At 37.4% G+C, this 22,724-nt stretch overlaps 1 protein-coding gene across 3 annotated transcripts in view; it reads right to left on the bottom strand.

Moving 5' to 3' along the window:
* LOC149540847 (ALBINO3-like protein 2, chloroplastic) overlaps positions 1 to 22,724 on the bottom strand; it is a 288,924-nt gene that overhangs the window by 99,836 nt on the left and 166,364 nt on the right. For 2 of the 3 annotated variants that reach the window (XM_089801913.1, XM_089801911.1), the window contains one exon: positions 17,504 to 17,551. The exons of the other annotated variant lie outside the window; for it this stretch is intronic. In XM_089801913.1, coding sequence (XP_089658039.1) covers positions 17,504 to 17,551 — 48 coding nt within the window. The remainder of the gene's footprint in view (positions 1 to 17,503; positions 17,552 to 22,724) is intronic. 3 annotated transcript variants of the gene reach the window in all.

Raw genomic sequence — 22,724 nt, forward strand, 5'->3', positions numbered from 1 at the left:
GTAGATATTTTACATTCATGACTGAGTTTGTCATTGATGTCAACATAGTAGTCTTCTATGGTATCTGACAGAAGAACAGCAGAAAGATCAAGTCGGTACAGATGGCTGGTCGTGTATTCTCACTATCCGAGGTTATGGGAGATACTTCTACGTATCTAGTATATGCAGTTAACATCGGATGAAGAAATGTTGAGTCTGGAAGAAGTTATGTAAGTTTTGGTGATGCTTGTCCTGAAATAGAGTTTACAGAGGCATGTTCTGGTAAACTTGTTATGTCTCTTAGCTGAATTGTTATTCTGAGAATCGAGATTGAGGATATGAAGAAGACATGTTGGTGATGACGTGGCTAAGCTCGATCATCATAATATTACGTGTACGGAAAGATATTCAAGTTGCAAGGCGGAAGATTAATGTTATCGTCAAGTGTAACATGTTCTTAATATGGTCCTATAATGATTAATTGAGAAGGTCTAACAGCCAACACAGGGAATTGTTTTATGGACTTGGTATAAAGGAAGGACATTTTCCTTTATCAAGTATGACATCAAGAATTGATTGTAAGTAGTAGAAAGAGTGGAATGCAAAGTTGAGCAGAGCAGAGCGGAAGTGAAAGAAACTTCATTGTTGAGGTTTTATTGTGTGATCCGAGGTTTGATATTTGGATCCGAGGTTCATGACCTAGTCTACAAGGTCTAACAGTGATTGGTTCGATTGACAAAACACAGGAAGGAGGAATATAACAGTAAATTGCATGTTTGAGCAATGAGCTCTTCTTGTAGTTGAAATTGCATGTTTGGGCAATGAACTCTTCTTGCATACATTGTACTACAACTCCTAATAGAGTTGGAATCTCGTAATAGAGATTCAAAATCTCTTAACAAGGAATCATATGTACTAAATGTTGTAATAGACTCCTAGCAAGGTCCATCCTCTAACAAGGAATAGGGTTTTCCCTCTGATCAAGGGTTTCCCTAGTTAACATATCTGGTGTAATTATCTATGTCCATCTTATTATGGTTGTTGTTTACTTTGGTTGAATGGTTAAGGTTGTTTAAAGAAGATAAATGTTTTAATTGTTGGATAACTGATTCACCCCCCACCTCTCTCAGTTATCTTGGTGGACTATTGTTTCTAATACTCTTCTCTGTTTAAGTTAGTGTGAGAACAACGACACGCAAGTTGTTGGTGGTAATAGTGTGCGCTGAGGTGGAAGGTAAAATATTTGAATAAATATTAGATTTTAAAAAATAAAATAAAAACAAGCTTGGCTATGATACGCCCAACCAATGCCTAGACTGTTAAAGCAGGCGTGCCTTAGACTTGCATGTGAACTGTTTGACAAAATGTCAAATTTGCAAAAGGCCATCATTCAATTGTCACTAAGGCAAGCGCAGTGTCTGGAGTACCATCATAGCATTAGATGTCTAATAATATGAGAAGTTAGTGGAAATGTATTTGATAAGCATGAAACCAACCTGCCACCTTTGTTAACATGCTTCTTGCCTAACACAACACTATGATTATGCAAGTGCCACCTTGGACCGATGTGCCACCTTAGTTGAGATAATCCAAACTTGGAAGGGACTGAAGGACACATGGTGTGGACCAAAAACAAAAGCCACCAACTTGGTTCATACATGATATCTCTATGCAAGTCATGGCATTAACAAGGAACACAAGCTGCTTGACTAAATATCAAACTAAGACGCAGACCTGTGAGGTCATTGAGCTCACAATGCATCCATATTGGCACTCGAAGTGCTGAACATACTATGTGATGGTCTATGTGGAACATATAGAAAACATGTGTGCAAGTTTTGGTTTGTTTATGAGTTTCCTCCTTTTGAGCTCACTAAGGTGAAGACAACCACCTTTGGTGATTCCAAGACATCACAACCCAGTATGTGAGTTGCTTAACTAAAGTTTGAACTAAGAAAGAAGACATGTGCCTTCAATAGGAGGCTTATGTTTCTGATGAATTGATTAAAAATTACAAAGCATGTACAAATCCATTGTCCCAAAATGTGCATGAGGTATTTTCACAAGAAGAAAAGTCCATTTATGCAATAAAAGATTAAGGTGTAGAATAAACGGCTTCAAGACATGAATAAACGAGTTAAGTTGTATGGCACAATCTCATTGACGAAGAAGTCTCGTATGCTTGCGTGGTAATTAAATTTGAATATTGCAGCTGTTTGAAGAACATTTATACTCAAGAATATTTAGAAGAACTGTAACATAAAATAAAGTATGATAGTAAGACAACGGAGATTATATATGTAGAGATATCATTGTAAGAGGGACTTTTGGGATGCTGAATGAATTAGTGAGAAGCATGAAATAGGTTCACAAATTAATGCAAACAATTTTGGAAAATAAATACAATTTTGTATTGTGTTAATGTTATCTTTTCATATTCTTGGTATGAGAATATAGCAGTCTTTTATATACATTGCTCCTATTCATAAGGCAAACTGTCTAAGTATTTGATTTATTGTATGATGGTGTTTCTTTGGTATCTTATGCAGATGTACAAGATATGAAATCAGAATCGCATGAGTGGTTGCATGCGTGTATAGTCCTAAGTGTTCTCGATAAATTCTATATTGTAGCCAATGGGTAGAATTGTATCCAAAATGGGCGCGTGATGGTTGAGTCACCCCTTTGGGAAAGCATATGTACATCGTTCGTAAGGACTATTGAGACATCATAATCATTATCATTGTAAGCGTTGTACCTGGACTGCATATTGCGTATATGAATAAAATATTTGTCCTATGTTATACCTTACTATACTACATGCGATAAGTATCCTTTTACCCTGTATGGTAAATATATCAGCCCTTGCCTCTGGTATTGCTGGCAAGCCCTCTTTGCCAACTCCTTCAGGTACCCCCATGGCTACCTTCAGTACAGATGTATCAGATACTGCTACTAAAGGCTCAGTACTCCCTGAAGGTGCTAATACTGTTGGTTGTGCGGCTGGTCTGGTTGCTACGGTGACTGGCATCATGACAACAGGTTGCCTAAACTGTCTGAACCCACGACTGTGAATGCATGTGGAAACTAAGTGCGAGTGGGAGGTAGCTGTGAGGGTCCTCAAGAATAGTAGGGGTGGTGTTGTAATAACTTCAACTTCCTCATCATCATCCTCGTCCTCCACTTCCTCCTCTGAATCATCACTGTCCTTGGAAGATGTGTCCTGTCTCCCACTATCCGTGTTCCCGTGCTCAGAACTTTCTACCTCTTGTCGCATCCTTTTCTGTTCAATGACGTCTTGCCCTCCAAGAATATCAATATGCCTCCATTGCATAATCGGTGGCTCCCCTAGTTTTGTCAAACCTAGCTTGATTTCCAACATATCATTCGGTATCATTTGTGTAGTAGCATCAAGAAGTAGGCCAATGGCGTAGTGTGGCATGTAAAAGGTTTTGTGTTGCAGTGACATGAACTCTTACATGCGCTCAACCAACAAGGATGCCCAATCATACACTATGTCATTCATAATACCATTCATCATGGTCACCTGCAAAAAAGAAATGCTCGATGCCCTACTCAAACCAGTGAGTCTGCTCTTCACTAAACCCATCAAATAGCGCCAATGTCCTTCCAACACCTCAAATTTCTTTAGTCCTCTTGCCTTCGAAGAAGCCATCAATGCTTCACTTCTTGCCTTTGGCCATTTCCCACATACTAATTCTACCTACTTCTCCTTGGTTTTCGAATCGAGTTTCTTTGGTTTATTATTGATTTTCCTTCCTCCCTACACATCACCTAGTATGCCAAATACCCTGGTGAAATCTGCGGCTCTGAAAGATATCACCAAATTCTGTCCAAGGTAAGGAAATGAGCATGTTCAAGAGAACCTGTCATAGGTTTCTAGCATTGTGCAAAGAAACCTCTCGAAGTCACGAATGCAAAATACTGGCATCTGCAACGCCCATTCCACTTGTGCCCTCCATATGTTGTCCTTTACAAAGTGATCATTCGAAGCCTACTACCACCATTTTCTACACTCTAGTCCATTCAAACCCTCGAATGCCACATTCTGAGACGTAAGATGTGTTGTTGCAAGCGATCGTGCCCTTGCTTTCTTTTTGTCTGTATTGCTTGCAATACATACACTTGATGGTAAAGACTGTACACTTTTGTTCATTGTACTGCTTGATGAATCCACTTCTAGTTTCTTCTTCCACACTCTCTTTCCGGTTGAATTCATAATGTTACCTCTTTTGTCTTTTTGTGAAGAAAGCAAAAACGGTTAGGTCAGTTACAATTTTCTCTAAATGGTGGTATGGCAGCTATTAACATTCACTCCTTTACTTGTGGTTGTACGGCAAATATTTAATGCATGCTCTCCTTGATCTCCCTATTAAGTCCGTAACTTGTATGGTAGTCTTTTCCCTTCACTTCTTGTTTCAAATGTTTATATCTTTCCCTTATGTCCGTATGAGATTCACAACACCTATTGCAAAGCTGTATGGTTGTAAGGCACTCCATTTTTTCCACATAAATAGTCTATATTGTGCTTACTTTATTCTTTACAGTTCGTACAATGTTGGTTTCATCTTCGTACAGTGATATCTGTTCACCCCCACCTGTCGTACAATGGTCACTTTGACCAAATGTTTGATGACAATTTAAGGCAGTATGGTGCATTGCCTCCAAGCCGTACAATGACTTTTTATAACTTCTTTGTCTCTGCCGCACGATGGTGGTCTTCTCAGCTAATGGTCGTACAGTATCTACCGTACAGTGGTGGCCTGCTTCTTTACCGTACTATATGGTGTTGGTCTTCTTTATTGTGTCGTACGGTGATGCTTTCACTGTCTTCCTTGTTGCTTGTTGTACAATACCTACTGTGTGATGTGAATGTTGTACGGTGTTTCCTAGAAGTCGTACGTTATTTCCTTTTACGGTATGTCCTTATGTGTTCTCCGTTTGCAACCGTACGATGTCTTTTTGTGTTGCCTTCGCTATCTTATGATTCATTTCACTTAGCTACAATTGACCACCGTACGTTATTGTTTTCCAGTTGTTCCCTTAATACTGTACAATATTGGTTTCACTCTTCTACTTGATGACCGTACGGTACTGTAATGTTTTACTTTCACATTTTTCCTTGATGCCATACGGTATTAATTGCAATCTTCCTTCTGATTGATGTTCGATGCCCGTACATTATGCTCATTTTGTACCTACTTATTATAATTACTTATATTCACATATATGCATTATTTATCTATTATTTTTATATTCTCTTTGAGTTATCACTTATTATTATGTTCATACTTTTTCTTGGTTGTTTGGAGGTACGTTATTTCTTTCATGATAGACTTTTAGCTTCGACCCATTCACTGCATTGAGTACTTACTTCTTGTCGAGCGTCCATAATTTTTTTGCTCCATTGTTGCCAACTTCGCGGATCTTGTATTGCCCGACCCATTTCACTTTAAATTTCCCTGGTCTAATCTCGTTACGCCCATTATACTTCAAAACTAATTGGCCTGGTTGAAATTTGTTCAATTTTAAATGCTTGTCATGCCATTCCTTACGCCTGTTCTGTGTAACTTCCGTGGCCCATTGTGCCTACGGTCATCGCTCATCAAGTTTATTTAAGTTATACAATCTTTCCCTTAGACTTTCCATATCTCCTGGCTTATTTTCAATCACGATTGTCAAACATGGTACCATGAATTCTGTCGGTACCACGGCCTCCTGCCCATACATCAACTGAAATGGAGTGTGCCCCGTAGTTACATTGTATGAAGTACGGTACACCCATAACGATGCTGGTAGCTTTTCCTCCCAATCCTCTCCTTCCACAGTGCAAGATTTATAAATCACTCTTACTAAGATCTTATTTCTAGCTTCTACTTGTCTGTTGGCTCTTGGGTAAGTACTGGCTTGACATGGAATGGTATATTTTGAATTATGTTGTAAGCAGTCGAATGACATGATTCATGAAGTGTCCCCCACGGTCGCTTGTCAACTGCAGCGAGATCCCATACCTTGTGATAATTTGCTCATAAATAAATTTCGTCGTGCTTACCGCAGAGTTGTCAAGCAGGGCTCGTGCCTCTACTCACTTGGTATGGTACTCCATTGCTACCACGATGTACCTGCATCTTCTAGTTTTACTTACATTGAGGGATCCGACAGAGTCCAACCCCCATCATTCAAATGACTCCTATGCCTGTTAAGGATTCAAAGGCATGAAGTCCCTCTTCAATGGTTTTCTAGCTCTCTGACATGTATCGCACGCAACGACCCACTCCCTAGTATCATTCTGCACAGTTGGCCACCACAAACCTCCCAAAAGTATCTTCTATGCAGTTGTATCCGGTCCCATCTATTGTCCTATTGGTACTTCATATGCTTCCTTCAACACCTTTGCAATTTCCTCTTCTAGAACGCACTGTCTTAAAATCTAGTCAGGTCCCATCTTATACAGTAACTAGTTGATCAACTAAAACGTCTGACTCCTTAGCACCAATTTCCTTCTCTCGTTCGGCAACATTTCCCTAGAAAATTGTCTCGTTGAAAGATATTCTCTGATACGCATGTACCAGGATGGCAATACAACAATCTAAAATAGTTGTGCATCAAGAAAATCATCGTTGACCCCCTCTGGTGGCTCTCCTGATGTTATCCTTGATAAGTGGTCTACACTTACATGACCCTTTCTTGGTCGTACCATAATTTTGAATGTAAACTTCTGCAACAGTAATAGCCATCTGCTTATTCTTCCCTGAATGATCGGCTTGTTTACGAGATACAACAATGCTTGATGTTCTACATAAAATACAAATGGCATCGCCAGTAGATAATGTCTAAATTTTGTATTGCGTACACCATTCCGAGTGCCTCTTGCTCCATTGTACTGTAATTTTTCTCTGCTTTAGATAACAATCTACTCACAAAGTATACTAGATGATCCAATCCGTGGTTACCTGTCTGGGCCAATGTTGCTCCAATCGCATAGTTCGACACACCAACATGAACATTGAACTCCTTATGCCAATCCAGATAAGCCAGGATAGGTGTTGTAGCTAGTCTTGTTTTCAATCTTTCGAAAGCTTCATTTTGCTCCACTTCCTGTTTGTATGGTTCTCCTTTACAGGTTAATTTGTCTAACAAATAGGATATTTTCACAAAGTTCTTGATGAATCTCCGGTAGTACCCAATGTATTCGAGGAATGACTTTACCTCTGATACATCTGTCGAAAGTGGCATATCTAAGATTACCCGAATTTTGTCAAGATCTGTCTTTAATCCTACTATGCGTACTATGTGCCCTAATAGCTTCCCCTACAGTACCATGAATTTTCACTTCTTCGAATTCAGTGCCAGTCTTGCCCGCCTATATCTTTCCATGCATTCTCCGAGTGTAGTTATATGCTTGTCCTTCGCACTGAAAATTGACCAATCGTCCAAAAATGCCTTAGAATTCATGACTAACATTTTATCAAATATGTGCAAGATAATTCTCTAGAATGTTGCCAAAGCATTACACAGTCTGAATGACATCCTATTGCAGGCATATACCCCATCTTCAACGATGAACTTTTTTTAAGCCTATCTTCTTCCATGATGGATATCTGGTTGTATCCAGAGAGTTCATCCATAAATGAATAAATTTTGTGCCCCGCAACTTCTTCCAAAATGCTATTGATGAATAGTATTAGGAATAGATCTTTGATCGTTACAACATTTAGGCATCGAAAGTCCACACATATTCTTATCTAAGTGGTGTCCTTCAAATATATCACAATCGGTGATACCCACTCACTCGTCTACACCCTAAAAATAATTCCTCCTTCCAGCATTCAGTCAATCTCATCAATGACCCGTGTGGCATATATTTGTTCATCTGATACAGCCATTTTCGTGCAGGTACTGCACCTTCTATCAGTGGTATCCAGTGGACACATGACTCTGACAGCACCCCTTTTAGGTCCTTATACGTCCACGCAAATACGTCCTTATATTCCACGAATATTTTCGCTGCTGCTGCCTTCAGGACTGGTTTCCAGTCATCTCCTACAGATATATTTTTTGGATTGACTTCATCTCCTAAATTCATTGTTTTTCATGTAGGCTCTTCGTACTTAATTGGTTTGTTTTCACTAAACTTATGCGCTAGCATTTCATCGATCCATGCTTCTCCCTCCTTCACTTCTCTATACTCCTTTGGAAATTCATTCTGTTCTTTTCCATCTTCGACCCCTAACATGTTATAGCTCAGAAAGAATTCGTAATCCTCCATCTGCCAATGGAGTAGGGTGTTCACCGAGTCCAAGTCATCATCATTAGACCCTCCTTCCAATCTCAATATCCCATCTTCATCAGGTTCCATTCTTTTCTTCCCCTTGTCGTCCCCTCCACCTTCACCCTGGGAATCCGACGACATTGCCTCCTCACCTACCATCTGTGTGTGTAAGTCAATTATAAATCTCCGGCCTCTGCCTTCCATGGACAAGATATTCCGTTTCGAATCATGTTTCACATTCACCTGTACAAGCCAGCCTTATCCAAGGATGGCGTCATATGCTTTTCTTTTTAAAGGATGATCACAAAATCCAATAAGAATGGCTACATTCCGATGGTTACAGGTTCTGCCATCAAGGTCCCTAAAGGCTTGATCCCATGTTGATCGGCAGTGAGTAGTCGAAATGTAGGTGGCCACAATGTTAGTTGTCCCATCTTTTTCAATATATCCTCTGGTAGTATGTTTACTCTTGACCCTCTCCGTCTATGATTGTGTCCGTGAATACGGTTCCTAGGATACCCATCTCTACTACTACAGGATGTCTTCCTGTTGTGAGTGCCAGTAGCATTGTGTCTTCTGTAGTTGCTCTGCTGCCATCCTTTCCTATATCTTCTATTTCTTTTGGAAGTGGTGTCATGTTCAGTATCATTGTTCACTGAGGCATTGTAAGGTCATTTAGTTTCATCATAGGAACTTCCTTTTGCATTACCTTCCTTATAATATTTTGTTCTCCTAAGTTCCTCTTTTATTTGTGATTTCTCGGCTTTCATTTGTTTTTCCAATTTCACTCATGCTTATTGCAACCTCTTCTTTTCTTCCTCTGCATCTAGGTACATTGTCTTCTTTGGTTGCTCACGAGTGATGGCTAGTGTCTCCTCATCACATGATTCAATGCTTAACAAGTTCACCCCTTCCTTAGGGCATTTCGAATCCTTGTGGTCTCCCAAACCACACCATTGACATAATAGCTATGGTGTTTCCTTCGTGGTACAATCTTGCGAAGTGCCCCCAAAGGTTACAAGCATGACATTGTATCATCGACCGTCTACTCGAGTCATACTGCATCTGACTTCGGCCCCCATTATTGTTGTTGTTGTTATTACCACCTCGTCCGCACCAATTATTGTTATGGTATCCTCCTGAGGTTGCGTCATTGTCGTATTCGTTCCTGCTCCTGCAGTGGACATTTCCTGTGTTAGTAACACTTGCTGGTGTCCCTTTGTCTTCATACTGAACGATCATTCCTTTGTGGAATGTCCCGCAATCTAGCAGATATCGCAAAATTGTTTTTTTGGGTAGGAGCCCTTTGTGTGGCCCTCCTCCTTACAATCCGTACACAACAATTCCCCTTTCACCTAGTCAGGATTCTTTTTCATATTTTTTAACTCCATCATCTATACCATATCCTTCTACAATGCTCAAACCTTATTACTTGATTCTTCGTCGCTGCTACTAATTTCAAAAGATGAATCGTCTGAGTTCAACGACTAGTGTTTCTTCTGTTTGATTTTTTTTGCTCACTCTCTAGATCCATTTCTCAATTATACGCATCTATGTACAATGCTGGAGGTACAATTTTCATCTTTTTCTTCAGCGCTGTTCGTAGCCCATCAACAAACCATCTTTTCTTTAATCGGTTCGCTGGTTAGCTATCTATTTACCCTACCAGCTCCTTCAGCCTTCTTGCATATACTTGAATTGTTTTGTTCTTCACCTGTTTCGTACTATATATTCGTGCTACTATTTCGTTATCATCCCTCAATAGTCGAAATTCTACTATGAATTATTTCTTGACTTTCGGCCATGTAGTTAAATTATGAGGATTGACATCCAAAAACCAATCAATCGCTACACCCCGTAGGGTCACTGAAAACTGTTGAATCTAATCATCTTGGTCCATTACGCCGTTCGCCATCCAAATCGTTTCACATGTTTTACAATGTTTGATTGAATCAGTCATCCCATCACCATTGAACTTTGGCAATTTTTCCTTTGGTCCTGTCGCTACTTTCTTTTGTTTCTGTGGTACTTGCTATGTACCCACACTGTTTTGAGCACCCACACTATTCTGGGTACCCACGTTGTTCTAAGCACAAGCGTTGTTCAATACAACCGCTCTGCTTCGAACAACCACCCTACTGTCGACAACCATGTTACCCAGTGTGAAAAGATTTTCCTCAAGCAAAGTTGTTTGATTCTTTACCTGTATCTATTTGTCACATGTATCGAGAACAAAGAGTTCACTCCATGCTCGTGCTCCTTCGACACTTCGAGCTATGCAAGTTACTTCCCTTCCATTTGGATTCTCTGCCCTCGGCATATACAAGTTAAGGAACTCCTCCCTTGTCTCTTCCACCAAATTCAATCGCTGTTGAGTCTTTTCTAGCAATTCCTTGGCACTCCTCAGTCTACTAGCAGAATGCACTCCCTCCGTCTATGCTCCTTCATGCCCTCAGTGTCCATCGACAAGTTGTTGAAGCTTCTGTCTGCGCACCACCTGTTGTGCTAAAATTAATACTTTCTGTGTTGTACGTATCTCATCCTTATCTTTTATCTTATTCCTATCTTTATTAAGCAAATTCGGCATTAATCTTCATAACACTTTCTCTGTTCCAAGTTTGACTGGCAATGGCGCCAAATGTTTATTGTACAGGGTAAAAAGATACTTATTGCATGTAGTATAGTAAGATATAACATAGAACAAATACTTTATTCATATACACAATATGCACTCCAAGTACAATGCTTACAATGATAATAATTACGATGTCTCAATAGTCCCTATGGATGATGTACATATACTTTCCCAAAGGGGTGACTCAACCGTCACATGCCCTTTCGGATACAATTCTACCTGTCGGCTACAATATAGAATTTACTAACAACACTAAGTTTCTAGTGATGACATTCAACCAGTTAATCTTAAGCTCCCGAAAAGTGTTTGTATATACATTATCAAAAGCTTTTAAATAAATGTTTATTGGTTTGTAAGTCATTATCTAAAAATCTAAAATGATATTATACGAGCTAGTTACCCCTTTACACGCAAAGGATGATCATCAAGGTGATCTATCCAACTATTGGAACCCATTTGTGATTTCTTTCCAGTGGGCCATTTGTTAAAAATTCAAAGTAACACATTTACTTACCAATAGGACCCACTCTGAGGCTTTGACAAAAGTCACCTGATCCTCTGATATGCTCAAGCGTTGTGGTTCATTTACACTAAATTAAGAGGCTCACCTTTCTATGCAAAATCTCTCTAGATCTCGCAAAAAACAGCCTCTAAAAGCGTGAAGTGTAGTGGAATGAAATACTACGGTGGCAAACACGTTTTTATAAGCATTAGTTATTACCATCGGCCATCGAAATTAAATGAGCTTAATAACTAGATCACAAAGAAAACTAGAGGCATAATTTAGTTCAATTTCTTTTGTATTGATAATCAAAGAGTTCTATTACGAATGGGGATTCCTATGACTAATGAAAAATGGGTTGATAAACATACACAAGTGGTGCAACCAAATTTGAATTGGTCTAAGCTGAACCAGCTCAACATCGTTTCTGATTTACATTTTGTGGCATGGAGGGAAAAGACCAGCTATGTAGAACACCGTAGAGACATCGTCGTCCTGAAATAAGAAGAGCACACTGAGGTTCACCATATTTTCATAGTATTGCAGTTGGAAGATGATAGACATCTTGCCCAGTAGAATTGTTTGATTCTGCTATTTTAGCATGCACAAAAACTTGATAATTAGTAATTTTTGGGTAGTTTAAACTGTTTCTGTTTAGAATTCCTTTCTTGGCACAGGTGACTTTTAAGACTTACTTTCATAATTTAAAAATTGTTTTCATTCCTTTTGCTTATGTAAGCCTTAGAGAGGCCATTTATCGAGGATGACCTTTTCTGGGAGAAGACTTTTTTGGGGAGAAGGGAAACAGGGGGCAAAGATGAAATCTTGGAATATAGTCATTTTTTAAGAGTGAATTAAATCAAGCTTTATGTCAAGGATTTCTCGTTTAGTATCATTAGATGGAAATGTATGTGTTCAAAGCTGTCTCTTTGCCATAGTTTCCCTTTCCTTTGAGTTCAACTTTGTTTTATGAAAGTGCTTTATGATTCTTTTATTACTGAAAATGGTTACTAATGTTTTCAAATTAGAAACTATGTTCTCTATCAGAATGTATTTCTCCCCCTGTTCTTTCTTGGCATTCAATATAATGAAATGAACTGTGTCAAATTCTTTCTCTTAATTGCTGCTTGAACCTTTCTTCACATCTATTGCATGGTTGTGCTTAGACGTTAATTTCCTTTCCCATTTTTTTGGTTCAAAGCACACCCTTGAAAAAGCCTATTTTTATCACAAGGGAAAAGTACATCCAAGATCTAGAGCAAGGTCATCTATAAAGAGAATTTGCCAACTATTAGATCTTGTATGTCTTTTGTCTTAGGCATTGTGAGTCAGTTTTAAGATAGTTTACAACAAAGGCGAAAATATGAACCAACAATACCATCGATTTTGTTTCAATCCAGGCCACTTATAATTATCAGGGATCTATATAAAGGCCTCATTTCTCAATTGTAAAGGACGGAGTTTGGATATTCTTGTATAAGCTACTAAGATAATAAAATTACTCTTGAAGTTTGGTGATTTGTCAACCTATCTAAGTGCAAGCACATGTTCTCTTTGATCCCTCACTTAGATTAGATTTGTTAGAAAAAGAGTTTTGATTTCCGAGGAGAATGTAAGGATGTTTGATGAATTCCATGGCTCCTACTTTTGATAGTTTGTTAATTGTAAGTGGTTTAAAGATAGCCTAAGCCCTCCCATTTATGGATGCTTAACTTCTATTATTAAATGTGCATTGCTCATTATGATGGTGTTCATTGTGGTACGAAAAATCCTTTGCATAACCGACAGAAGATTGCACCAATTCTTGTAGAATTTTAGTTGATCTTGGAGAAGCAGAGCCTAAGCATTTTGGGATTTGTCCATCAAAGCTATATATACTGATATCATTTTCCTTATGACTAGAGTAGAATTCCTAAACCTTATTCTTATTTACTTTCTGCATATTCTTAAACACGAAAAAACACTATTCCTATTTATTTTCTCAACATTTGTGAAACCCCAAAAGAATAAGTACTCGCATCGCAGTATCATTCAAAAGCTCCCATAACTGGTATCATTTAATGACAACTCAAGGTACATAATGTAAGGCTCCTACTAATCACAACATATCACATCAATTATTGAGCTTATCTACAGTCAATAACTGATAGAAAAAGAATCTTGGAATCAATTTTATGACCTTTCAGAATTTTAGCATACACATGATTTTAATCAAGAGAGCATAAGATATCTCGATATTTTGTTCTATTGTTGGTAGGTCATAAAACCCACATCAACAGGTGGTAATTGAAAATTTGAACATTCTCATCAAATTCCTCAACATGTTCAAGGCTAGGTCATAGTCTTCTGCAAACCAAAGTATAAAACAAGTAATTTTTCCCTGTACAAATGATTTATAGAAAGAAGAGCATCCAATCATCAAACTCATGTGTGTTTGTGCTACTCTAAGTCAATGCAATAGTATTGTAATATCTATATTTTACTCTTTGAAATGTCAATTGTGCAGATTTATAGGCAATAGAGATTTGCCCTATTTGGGCACTATGAACCATTCTCTAGCAACAATTTTGTAGATCCCTTTTTCTCTCTAAAGTGACAAATTTAAAGTTAGGAGACTCTTCTCATTCAAGTAACCTGAAACAACTACTAAATGTGGCTTTGTCTAAGGTGAGTAGTAGCATGTCATTATTGGATCTAATCTTTCTTGTGCTGGGATTGTAGTGGTTGATGCATTCCAACACCAAATTTGTGCTTTGCATTACAACTAGGAAAGCAGTGCTTCAAGCAAGCCACTTTTTGCTAGCCTCTATATAATAGGTGTCTATTTGAGCTGTTTAACCTTTCCCAAAACTCCCCTAGGTTTATGTGACTTACCCTAGAATACCGTATCTCAACCAGTGTACACTCTAGTCCAAATAAGTGCCCATTACCCAGGTGGTTATATTTTATTTTCACTAGCTTTAGCTTTGAAACACTTATCTTTCAACTTTGAGGAAAATTGGGTAATAACGCACTGATTTTTCCAGTTTTCCTTCGTAGAATCTGAAAAGTTGCTTGATGTGATTAATAAAGCTAACTATATGAGGTCAGAAATAAGCACTTGCTGTTTTGTGTCACTCTAAGATGGTCCAATTTGGTCACAAATTCTCCATTTCAAACTCTTCTCTTTGCACTAACTAAAGCCCTCAAAATCTGTTTACAATTACCTTTGGAATGGACAATTGGAAGGCTTTCTCTCTCTTATACCTTTGCAACATATCACTAAGTTGGCTCCCATTAATGCAGGAAAACTTGGCGCCAATTTGAAATTTTCTTTGTGGTGAACAGATACTGAGTTTTGATTAGGTTTTTGAAAGTCTATGTTCCCCGGGGACGCATGCCCAACCTAAAAATAGGAGTTTTGAAAACGGGGACGTCTCGGGACAGAGGGGCAGGTATGGGACATCCCCTAGCCGTCCCCAAAAAAGACAAATTAGCAGGGGACATCCCCGAAACTTGGGGACGGCTGGGAAAAAGCCCGGTACGAAAAGGGGATGCCTAAACATCCCCCAACCATACCGGGTACGGCCAGCCATCCCCAAATGTCTTTTTAATAAATTTTTTAATTTAAAAAATAAAAAAATAAAAATTAAGCAAAAAATTAAAAAGTGAATATTAAAAAATAATTTTAAACCTCCTTACTAGGTTGCCAAGGTGGGCCCCACCGAACCAAATGTGGTAGAGGCAGAATAGGAGCAGCAGTCCGCTTCATTTTTCTATAATATGTTTTTTATGTTGAAAGTGAACATGATTATGATACATTGATACTTATTACTTTATGGCAGCCCTCTAGCCTTTGGACGTATAGCTTTAGGCATATTTAGATTTAGAATTTCAGATTTATCATGTTTTTCATTATGATATTGTTCACTCATATTAATATGCATTTTGGCAATTGAGTACTGAAATGGGATATTATTTCCTAGATGGCATTCAAATGTTGTATGTTATGATTCTATAATGTTTAAATGACATGCTTTGTGCTTAGTTTCATATGAATGACATGTATATTTTAAAATTTCCCTATATATATAGCCATCCTTGTTTGCCGTCCCCCTCCGCGCCCCCAAAATCGCCAAAAGAATTTGTTGTCCCAAAAACCCATCCCACCGTCCCCATACCAAAAACTCGAGGGAACATAGTTGAAAGCCTATTAGAGTTTGACAAAAGTTTCCAATTCACTTTGATCCTTCGAGCTTCTTTTATTCCATTACCTTTAACTTCCCTATTTTGAGTGTAATTACTTTCAATGATTACAAGCAAACTAATCATGTCTTGGTAATCTCATGTTGTGACAATATTGGCTACAAACACCTCAAAGAACAACAAGACATACCTAAGACATAACAAAGAAATTGCACTACAAACACCAAAATATTTAAGGGTATAAACCTAAGATACCAATTCGGATCCGTGTACAAATGCAAGTACGATAACCCAGTAACATGGATACATGGAAAAACATTTTGGAGGGTTTAGAATTTTAGATGCATTTGGGCATGTGTGTAAATATATAAATTTATATATACACAAAAAATTAAAGAAATATAGTGCGTTAAATCAATAGTATGATACTTCATTGATCCAAGTCAAATGCCTAAGATGAATATTAAATGCCAACTGATTGTTCACAAACATTCAAATAAACCATTTCATATGTCTATGTTCAAGATTCTAATGAAAATTGTTACAATCAAAAAATGTGGTTCATAATTCATTAATTACGAAAAGGGTTATCAAAAAAAACGTCTATTGGATTTTCATCTTCAGCTACTGCAAGATCAAGATTGTTGAACCCAATATAAATTTATATATACACACAAAAAATTAAAGAAATATATAGAGTTAAATCAATAGTATGATACGTCATTGATCCAAGTCAAATGCCTAAGATGTATATTAAATGCCAACTGATTGTTCACAAACATTCAAATAAGCCATATCATATATGTCTATGTTCAAGATTCTAATGAAAATTGTTACAATCAAAAAATGTGGTTCATAATTCATTAATTACGAAAAGGGTTATCAGAAAAATCATCTATTGGATTTTCATCTTCAGCTACTGCAAGATCAAGATTGTTGAACCCAATATAAATTTATATATACACAAAAAATTAAAGAAATATATAGAGTTAAATCAATAGTATGATACTTCATTGATCCAAGTCAAATGCCTAAGATGAATATTAAATGCCAATTGATTGTTCACAAACATTCAAATAAACCATATCACATATGTCTATGTTCAAGACTCTAATGAAAATTGTTACAATCAAAAAATGTGGTTCATAATTCATTAATTACGAAAAGGGTCATCAAAAAAATCATCTATTGGATTTTCATCTTCAGCTACTGCAAGATCAAGATTGTTGAACCCAACCCCATTGGAGTCAAACCAGATGCACCATGTACACAGATATCATCATCACAAACTGTACTGAGTCTGGTAAGATCCTCATTAAAGGTTACTTTAGTGTTTTATGGGGAAAAAAAAATTTAAAATAAATACACACACACACACACTTTAAAATCTGCTTTTTAAGTTAAAAAGTGCTTATGGGGCCCGAATGCAGACTGGAAGCACTTGGTGTGCATCAAGGCACATCCACAGACTATGGATGCACACACAGACAGCATCCATATCAGATGCAAGGACTGCCAATGTGAATCTAGTAAGAGAGTTATAAACCATTCCACCTAAGAAACAAGATGTCATCCCCAAGCCAGTTTACCATGAGATCCAATTCTAATAATTTTACTGTGATATATTCTTGCATGTTTTAATATACTGACACAGTGCAGTTATACAAGTTTAGCAACAGTAGCATTAACTTTTCAGAATAAGAATATAACAAATCCAGAATGCTTGCTACAACATCAGCCCATGTCCATAGCAAAGAATGTAAATTTAAGAAGATATTTGTATGATATGTCCACTTTGATTATTCTGGGCCAGCACATGACTATGACACAAGAAGTATGTCATTAATAAACAAAAGCACCAAGCATTGCATTGGCAACACATAGGGAACACCCAAAAAACAAACCCAACCTGCATAGTTGAGCAGACGTAGTTGGATAACATGAAAATGAGAACACCCTGCAATTCAAACGAACCAATAAAAAATGGTAAGTTGAGACACAAACAAGCATGAACATTAAATGTCAAATCATATTGTCTACAAAGAAAATGTTCAGGTACTAAGTCTAGAACATAAATAGGTTTTCCTCTTTTACTCAAACAATCTCACGGCACTTTCACATAAAGCGAGTTCTGATGATGACTAAAGTTCACTATCGTTCTCACATTTTCTTCTTGTGCCTACAACATTCATCCTGCACCTTGTTATACTGAGTTCCTTTTATCATGCATCTTCTGGTTTTGAATTCGCTTTCCTTAATTTGTTTTCCTTCTAAACTTTCTAGATCACTTTTGGGACAAATTAATGGAATAATATCCTTCTCAATTCATTTTCTTTCTAAGAATTTCCATCCTTTTCCCAATTTTCCATTGCTTGTATTTGTTTGGATATTTCTAAAATGGGGGTTCAATCTTAGGGAATCTAATTAGTTGTTTGTGTGCTACTTGTACTCATAAGGCCTATAAAATAGCCGTTTCTTATTAATAAAATTATGTTGCTGCAACCAGATGTTCTGTAAATTGTTTAATGACATCTATCAATGTAGGAACTTAACATTATATTACTACACTTACCAACCTGGTATCTAGGCCTTTGGTTTGACTATTATATTCCTGAATGTTACCAACTTATTTGAGAGATTCCAATTATAGAAAAAATTGGTTTGTCATCTCTGCGAGTAAATGTGTTTATCGTTAATTTTAAAAGAGAATCCTACATGTTTAAAGGCCTCCTTGAATTATCTAAAGCCAGTATACAAGAACAAAATAAACAAGTACTCAATGATAGACCAGCAAATCAGAGATTTTAATTTATATTCAGACAATTCCAATTGTTTATTACAATCAGAATGATGACCTTGCGCCTTGTTCTACTATTGATTGCTCCGTGTTGGGAGATGCATACGATAGTCCACAGTGATCCATGCTGTCTGATCTCAGATTATCTAAAATCTGCAATCGCAGTAGAACTATTGATTTCAGGCATTTGATACCAGATGAATGATTTCTATCACTGATAATCACTGCTACAAGGTGCAATCACTGCTTTCAAGGTATTTATAATCCGCTGCTCCAAATGCATCACTGATGGATGTGAAGGATACCACAGCAATATTTGTGGATGTATGCCACTGCCAATTATGCAAAGATAGGGTGTCACAGATCTATGTTGCTGTCCATAATGATAAAGGATATGCCAGTGAAGTTGCTGGTAATTGCAGGTCCAAGGATAATGCATGTTCGTACAAAAAGTAATTGCTTCCATAAAATGATATTCTTTGGATCGCTGAACAAGGAAGTCGGAGATGATGATAATGCTTGCAAAATTATCGATCCAATTTGGTTTGAGATTGATAACAAATAGGGAGGATCTCTCACCTCCGAAACTGCAACCTCCCAATGTATTCTAATAAGGAATTGCAATGATGGATGAATTTAAAGATGATCAATGATGAATAAGCTCTACCAAAGTCAACACATATATGATGTACAAGGTGGAATAAAATAGCCAGCATGGATTGGTGCCAAAAAGTCTAATTTATAGGTCCATACTAGGAAGGGTCCCACACAAGTGTGCCTCCCACAAATGCCCCCCTTGCAAGGCTAATTAGCCCATAGGGGATGGCATGTACTAAAAGAAAAACTAGTAAATGGCTCCAGGCTATGGATGGGACAAGTCAATCTCCCCTTCCCCAAATTGCTTATCCACAAGTGATTTTAGATTAGGGTGCTGCATGATCTACTCACTCTCCTATAGGGCATCCTCAATCAGCAAGTCCTTCCACCTGACAAAATACTCCTTGGTTGTATGGGACCTAAACCTTCTCTTTTTGAAATCAATGACCTCAACAGGTTCCAATGCTGTAAGAACCCTCTCCAGGCAGATTTTTGTAAATACAAATTTTCTGCTTTGTTTGCGTTTGTTTTGGTGAATAAATGTTGTATATTTGCAATGATTCCTATGACAATATAATGAAGCAAATTAAAGATATTGCAATAATACTTTTTCCAAGTCAAAACTAAAATTGCATTGAAAGAACACAGATAAAAAACCTAGATTTTCATACCAGCTTGAATAGTCAGAATTATTACAATATCATGACACCCCAGTTCATTAGATAAACCCTATTATCTAATACAACAATACCCATAAAATCTAGGAGTTACAACTAATGAACTCACAGGTAATACATGCCCTTAAACCCCCTGAAAACATGAATGCCGGAAGCAGATGAATTCTTCAACAAGCAAATGTAGCAATCTTATATCAGATCCTTAGCTGGCCCAAAAAGAACAAATTTCAGCTTCAACAATTAATCCTCAAACTTCTGATCAGCAATTAAATATTCTTCAAAACCCTTGATATAATCTCCAATTAAACACAATGTTGACTTCTGGGTGAAGCCAATCTCATGGGAAAATTTCGGTTGGTCTTTCACAACCTCAGAATGCTAAAACAATGAAAAAATTTTATTCTCCAATTCCAACATCAGAAAACCCCAGTTTCTACTTCTCCATGAGAAGAGCACAAGTACAAACATCAAAGTCTTCAGTTGTTAAAATGAGTGAATGAATGCTTTTTTCGCTTTTTCTATGCCTTTTTATACTTTACGCCAATAGGTCAATCCCCTTCATGTGACATTTAATCTTTTAAAATGATATTAAAAAAAAACTTTCAACTTCATTCAATGCTTTAATAAATGGCCCATCAAAAGAAATGATTTCCTAATCATTTTAAAACACTTTATCTTTATTTTTTTTTTTTTACTTTATATCTGAGTTTCATGACTCTTCGCAAGTCCTGTGAGTAGTTCGAGACACCAAGCTAGGCAAACCTTGCCGAGATTTTATAACTCAGCCTCATGGAATACACACACACATATATATATCGAGTCGAGTTGCTGATAAGTTGTAACCGAGTCGAGTCGAGTCGAGTCAACCTTTTCAAGTCCGAGCCATCTCTGAGTCTAGAAACTTTGTTGTTTATAGTGCATCAACAAATGGATTTCCAAACATAATTTATTAATTGTGCTTTAAGTTACTTGAAGGTCATGGCCCCATTGGACATAAGTGGACATAAAAACATTATATTATGTCGTTTTTGAACAATTATTATTGAGGTCACCTTTAATAGTAATTATATGATATAACTTGTGCACTAAGCATTATTTATTCATGCTAACTGAAATCGAGAATTAACACTAAAATCACAATATGCTCTAGGTGCCTTCATATATAAATACTAGACTCTACTTGCAAGGTGCATTACTATAAATAGTTAGTCCTTCAATATGTGATCAACCTAAAGGTGCTAAGCATGGACACTACAAACATAGCCCGCACAGGTGCCTTGCTATAATTAGTAACCTTGACTTTTCCTGAAATAGACACTTATTATAAATACTGTGTGTTTCAAATTGAACCAAACAAAGAGCAATTTTATATAGTTATCACCTCTAGAGTGGGAATAAGCAACCCAAACTACCAATTGGGACCCTCTAGAAATCAATCTTGGCCTACGAGGGCCAATAATGGGCTAATCCAATCATAAACCATATCATTCCAAAAATGGGAAATTACAAATGCAAGCTTGTGCTTGTCATCAAGTAGTAGAAGCTCCTACAAAATTGTAACTCGATACCCAAGAGCCCTCTTGAGGTAAGAGACATAAGACATATTATGTATCTTGATGTTCTCCAAAAGCTATAACGCATACACTGCCTCTCCAATCTGCCAAATGACCTTGTTTTGTCCATAGAAGTGAGGTTTAATCTACTTCACTCCACTCAAGGACTACAAACGAGGATAGACCGAATCTTTTGCCTCAAAACTATCCTCAACACAACATCTGTCCACGTGCATTTTCTTCTAGTTGTAGGCAGCCAAACCTTTTCATTATGAAATCTACAATGCCCTGATGCCAAATCAACAAATAAAGCAGCCTCATATCTATAGAGAACATTGAAGGGTGACATCCCACTCGAGATGTGATAGTTAGTGTTGTAGTAGTAGTCTCCACAACGTATTTTATCAATCCATGCCTTCTACAGCACTGCCATGCAATTCCTCAAGTAGCCCTCCATCCACCGATTCACAACCTCAATTTGTCAATCTATCCAAACTCACACTTGGACTTCTTCACAAACAACGAATATGACTACATGATCTCCAAAACCTTTGTCCAATTGCCTCATATGATCTCCACGTGGTTTTTTTGTAAATGGGGATGTCATCAAAGAACAACAGGATCTTCTGCAATTGCTTGTTGTAAATGTGCTTCATGCGAGCCTAGGAAGTAGCAAGTGCGTTGGTCAATCTAGAAGGCATGACCAAAAACTCATAGTGACCATAGTGGCAGTGAAAGGTTATCATGTGAATATCTTGATTTTGCACTTGAATCTAGTACTATCCGGAACGAAGATTAATCTATGAGAAGTAGACTACACCATGAAGCTCATATAAAAATTCATCTAGCTGCACAAAATCGGGTATCAACTCTTAGTTTTCTTATTGCTTAGGGCTTGATAGTCTATGCACATTCCAAGAATCTCGTCATCTTCTTCACCATCACCACTGCAGATGCAAAAGGGCTTGAGATATGCCTGATGTGTCCCAACTCAAAAACTCTTGAAATGCATTCTCTATTTTGTCTTTTAAATCTTGGGATAACGATAAGGAATCGTGTTCATTGGTTTGGCTCCCTCCAACTCCATCAAGTGTTTACAACCTATGTCTAGTGGCATCCCTATGGCAGTGTCACTAAAAACCAAACTATGCTTGCCCAACACTAGTTCTACTTCATCATAATGTAAGGTATATACTGTAATGTTTCCGTCATTAAATAAATGATTAATCAAACCATTGTTTATGGGCCGATTGATTTAGTATATCTCAAACCCATTTTATTTAATTGTTTCTGAAGGTGTGGTCATCGAGTATCTTTGTAAACCCTCGGGAAATTCCTTAAAAGGGTATTTAAGCACAACATCTAGGTAGTAGAAGGTATACGATTTTGGTTTGTTTCTTTGTACTGCGAATTCCTGTTGGAGTTCTGGATTATTTGTCATTTGGGAAGTGAAAGATCTTCCCTATTTGGGCTTTTCTAGTTTTAGTGGGATTCAACCCTCACCCT

Source organism: Cupressus sempervirens, chromosome 9 (assembly GCF_028749045.1).
Source record: "Cupressus sempervirens isolate cs-2001-9-10 chromosome 9, ASM2874904v1, whole genome shotgun sequence".
In the NCBI taxonomy this organism is placed as follows: domain Eukaryota; kingdom Viridiplantae; phylum Streptophyta; class Pinopsida; order Cupressales; family Cupressaceae; genus Cupressus; species Cupressus sempervirens.